The sequence below is a fragment of the Sinocyclocheilus anshuiensis genome, unplaced genomic scaffold (genome assembly GCF_001515605.1).
Source record: "Sinocyclocheilus anshuiensis isolate Anshui unplaced genomic scaffold, SAMN03320099.WGS_v1.1 scaffold891, whole genome shotgun sequence".
Classification (NCBI taxonomy): domain Eukaryota; kingdom Metazoa; phylum Chordata; class Actinopteri; order Cypriniformes; family Cyprinidae; genus Sinocyclocheilus; species Sinocyclocheilus anshuiensis.
The window spans coordinates 410582-415756 of record NW_015546076.1 but is presented as its reverse complement, the minus strand read 5'-3'; the positions used below and the strand labels follow the sequence as shown (position 1 = coordinate 415756).

General features: G+C 39.3%; 1 protein-coding gene across 3 annotated transcripts in view; it reads right to left on the bottom strand.

Annotated features, from left to right (window-relative positions):
- Positions 1-5175, bottom strand: part of igsf9ba (immunoglobulin superfamily, member 9Ba) — a 76666-nt gene that overhangs the window by 18275 nt on the left and 53216 nt on the right. For all 3 annotated transcript variants that reach the window (XM_016501349.1, XM_016501350.1, XM_016501351.1), the window contains exons 8-11: positions 861-1003; positions 628-768; positions 410-529; positions 156-306 (exon numbers count right to left, since the gene is read on the bottom strand). In XM_016501349.1, the coding sequence (XP_016356835.1) occupies positions 156-306; positions 410-529; positions 628-768; positions 861-1003 (555 nt within the window). The remainder of the gene's footprint in view (positions 1-155; positions 307-409; positions 530-627; positions 769-860; positions 1004-5175) is intronic.

Here is a 5175-nt window from a genome sequence, read left to right as displayed (position 1 = left end):
CCCTAAAACAGACAGATAGATAGATAGATAGATAGATAGATAGATAGATAGATAGATAGATAGATAGAGATGACTAGTCAACTTTTCTCAGTTTCTCTTCTTCTGAGAAGTGGAAACATCATTGTGTTGAAATTTGTAAGTTAAGAGTGATTTACCTATTACAAAAAGGCGTGTACTGGCAGTAATGCTTGTTACTACGTTGGTGGCAACACATTCCCACTCCCCATGATCCTCTTTGCTCAGAGACACGAATTGCAAGCTACCACTTGGTAAGATGTTATATTTGCTTCTGCTGGGCTTCCCGACCTTGACAAAGTACAAAATAGTAAAAAGTTCATGATTATCTATCTATAGAAAGGGGAAAAACATTATACTTAATGTCGTGGTGGGTTAGTGTCGTTCATGGTACCTTTCTCCATACAATGGTTGGAATCTCGGGGTCTCCAGAAGCAGCGCAGGGGATGACCAGCTCTCTCCCCGCCTCCTGACGGTACTCCCCCCCAGGCCTCACGTTGAAGTAAGGGGGGTCCTGGGGTCACATGATGCCGTTTACCTCACAAACCGCACAACGTATCTCAAAAATTCAAGGAAAATGTGATTATTTTTAATTAAGATGCACTGACTAACCTTTAGCACCAGAGTGGCTGGAGGGGACTGTCCCATGGTACCTAGGACATTGTAAGGCACACAGGTGTAGGTGCCAAGGGAGTCTTCAGTGACTTCTGCCACCCGAATGCTTCCGTCTGCCATCTGGCTCCATCCAGGATACTGTGAGAGGAACAGAGGAGCACAATCAGTGAACTGGACTGTTGTCAAACAGTCAGTAGTCTTGATATTTGAGACACCGGAAGTCCATGCACCTTCTCGATTCTGAGGGGGTAGCCATCTTTCTCCCATCGGACTGACATAACTGGGGGGTTGGCATCCACTGGGCAGCGAATGATTCCCGGCAACTTTCTTGGGACGTAGATGACAGGTGGCATTTTCACAACACGGGCAGGGTCTGCAGAGAGGATATGGTCCAAACAGGAATGAGAAACATGGGTAATCATGTTAGCTATGGTACCACAGATTAGAATACATTTTGAAAATATCTGAAAGAACTGAAAAGTCAATATGGAATGGCAACTACAAATCAATTTACTTCTGTAATTCTGGGAAAAGCTGTGTAGGGAGGACTTGGAACTTTTCATCCACTTACATTTCCCTGGATTGTGAAAAGTAGGCCTGGTCTCTATATAGAGATATGGGGCCCTATCATACACCTGGTGCAATGCGGCACCAGGCGCGACGCAAGTGTTTTCTACTAGTTTCAGCCCGACGCAAGGCAGCTGAAATAGACTGCGCCACTGACCAACAAAAACCTGGTCTAAAGTCTGGCGCAATGTTTTTTCTTTGTTATTTAAAGAGCGTGTTAGTAATATGCACCTATAGGCGGGTGCACAACGCCTGTACACTTTGCTTATTACACACACAGGGACGCGCAGCAGCACACAAACATTTTTAAACAAACCCGCAATGGTGCAAGTGCAACTGGCTTTTAAAGGGAATGGGAGATGGGACTCTGATTGGTTTATGGCACGTTACGCCCAAAACACACCCATTACTCATTAAAGGGGTCATATGATGCGATTTCAATTTTTCCTTTCTCTTTGGTGTTACAAGCTCTTGGTGCATAAAGAAGATCTGTAAAGTTGCAAAGACTAAAGTCTCAAATCGGTCTTCCAAAAGAGGACAATATCTGCTTCGTCATGCCTGGAGCTGATCCGTGCTGTTTGCTGAGGAAATACTACAACTTTGCGCTGTCAATCGCCGGATCGGCTTTCATCGTGGACGTCCAGCCCGGAGTCGTCACATGTCTTTCCGGACGGTCCTTCGTCGAAATCGCCGGCCGCGCCGTTCTCAAGCCCACCCGCCTCTGCTCACTCTATCCCTCCGCCGTTCCTCACTTTATCTCCCGGCCTCTGCTCACTGCAGGCCGCCGTGTGTGACGCCGTTTCGTTGTGAAAGCGAAACTACTTTGTTTGGCCTTCCAAAAATGGACACGACTAGAAATCAGTGGTTAAGTGTTTTTTGAACCTTAAACCACATAAACACATTTCATTACACCAAATACACAAAATACTGTTCTTTTTAGCGGCATCATATGACCCCATTAAGAGAATAGGGACTACACTTTTAGACCATGCCCCGGGCACGCTGACCATTTATCCCGTCCTTAAACTAGCAAAAATGGATTCGGACATACCCTAAGCGCAACTGACCTATCGGTAAGCCCCTCCCCTCGAACGCAGATGAGCCAATGGCAGTTGAGTAGCAGTTGCGTGGGGAGTGGAACTCGGACATCTGTAGGTTTCAGCGCCATAGAGAAACATTGGAAGATGCGAAGCTCGCATCGGTTTGATGGTGTTTATGCAACGAAAATGAAAAAACGATGTGCCTGGGGTAATTCCAGTTATCCTGAGAGGATGGGCAATATAATTTATTTTATTACATTTCCTAAACCCAAACAAAACAGAGCAAAATGTCCCTAAGCATTCAACCCCATTCCAATGAAGACAAAAACATTCATTTTCTGTTTGTCATACTCTCATTAAGTTACAATTTTCATCTGCTCAAGCAGAACCTTAATGTCATCTTGCGTTTCAGCAAGGTATCTGGCTAAAACTAGCTAACATTAAAGTTAGTGAGTCAATGCTATTACAAACCTAAATAGCACACTGTTCTCACATCATATAGTGTAAGTCAAAAACACATAAACGAAGGTCTACATTTCAGTGCTCTCCATATTACACTGGTTAAATGTACATTAATTTAATCGTACTCTGCGGTACATGAACAGTGTTGATCCTGCATGTTGTCATCCGCGATCGTGACGGCCATAATATGAGACTTCTACCGCTTGCATTGTGATCTGTAAACCCTCACTTCGAGTTACCCACCATATTTATTTTAAAATCTTTTATATATCCCTCCATGGAATATTTAATTCCCACTTGAATGGTGGCCCTTCTGTGTCCAAAATTGTGCAAAAACATTGTGGGACAAGGTTTTCACACTGACAGCCGTCATTGTGAGTCAGTGAGCAACTCCGTTTGTTTGTCCGAGGGAGCAACAGTAACTAAGGGGGGCGGGGTTTACCGATAGATCGTTAAAATAGGGCCCATGGTCACATTGGCAAAATTTTGGCAAATTTTTGTGAGCTAAAACGTAATCGTCTACTGTCAACAGTGTAGCGATGTGAGCTAATGAGCAAATCCATGTTAATCAAAATGCTTTTGTTGAAGCCATCCATTTGCATTACTTTAACTTTTTTAAATAATCATGTTTTACAGCGGAATTTGTGAAAAACTGAATTACCCATGATGCTGTACAGAAAAATCCACCAATCAGAGGGTTGTAGTGAGCAAATCATTTCAAAAGAGATTGCTTTAAGTATTTTGACAGCATAGCAAGACTGACTTATAGATATAATCAACAACTTTAAATGAATAGTTTTATATTTATCTATAGTTTTTAATTTATGTCATTCGCAATGCTTCATGGCATTGTAGTTCTTTCCCTCACTAAAGCCGTTAAGTACATAGTCTTGTACAGTGTTGGGCAAGTTACTCTGAAAATGTAATCAAATTACTGATTACTCCTTTTAAAAGTAATCACGTTACTGTTCTGATTACTTTATTTCAAAAGTAATTAGTAATTAGTTACATTACTAGTTACGTAACTTTTTCTCCATGAAATTTATGAAATCCCAGCTTCCGATAAATATTTGTTATTAAAGCAATATTTTATATTAGTTCATGTTGCTTTTGTGCAGTAGATGAATAACAATTTATTTGTTTTAGATATTTTATGTTTAGATATTTCTATTTTGCAGGAGTCCCGTGAATCCTTCTCTAATCCTGGTCTCTAATCCACTGGCACTTGATTCGACAGTGCATATGCTACATCCTTTTTACAATCTCTAGATTATAAAACACTGCATTCTGTCAGCAATGTAACGCGGCAGTAACGTATAGAGACCTCGGCTTGTAACTATACTCCAATTACTTTTTTGAAAATTATAACGCGTTAAATTACTCCGTTACTAAAAAAGTAATCAAATTACAGTAACACGTTACTAAGTAATGTGTTACTGCCCAACACTGGACTTGTATCTTTGTCTTTTTGTCTGATTTTCAAATATGTTTTCTGGGAAGAAAAAAAAAAGTGTGTGATGTGATTCACCTCATACTCATAGCTGGTTGGTTTGGTTCATGGCTTTAAAATTTTATATATTTTGTGTTACAACAAACCGAGTTTAGCCATCATAATACGGTTCATAGCAGTTATAGATATAAAAATCTAAATCAACACATCTCCCATATTTTCACTGCAAAATCACAGTGTTCGGGTGCCTGTGATGTGTGGTAAGGAACATGTAAGTGTTATTTAAAGCCCTTCCTGTGAAGTTCTCTCACCTGCAGCAGCCCTGGGGTGTCACTGACTGATGTAGCACAACCCCAGCGGCACAGAGGAGCGGCTGCTAATGAGACAGTCAGCCACTGCTCTGCATATGATACAATATAATGTGCTTTTCCACAGCTAATCTCTTCTCTCTTCAAACTACCATGCTATATTTCCCCTCAGTTAATTCATTAAGGCCCCCTTGTCACCCCTGACCTCTTTTCTGCTGTGATGATATAGTGGGTCACCGTGACATACTGTTCTGGGTGGTAAATTGAGAGAAATAAGCCATCTTTTGAATTAAATGCCCTTTGCTCACTGAAAATTCATATTAAAGACAAAACACATTTTCTCTACACATTACATTTTCTTCCTATTGTAACAATCACTACTGGCTTCCGATATTTTTTATTAGCGGTCAACTATTATGTTTTTTTAATGGCAGATACCCATCTACATCTACATGGCTGCTGAGGGCTGACTGGCATGTAATAATATAATATGATATAATATAATATAATATAATATAATATAATATAATATAATATAATATAATATAATATAATATAATATAATATAATATAATATAATATAATATAATATAATATAATATAATATAATATAATATAATATAATATAATATAATATAATATAATATAATATAATATAATATAATATAATATAATATAATATAATATAATATAATATAATATAATATAATATAATATA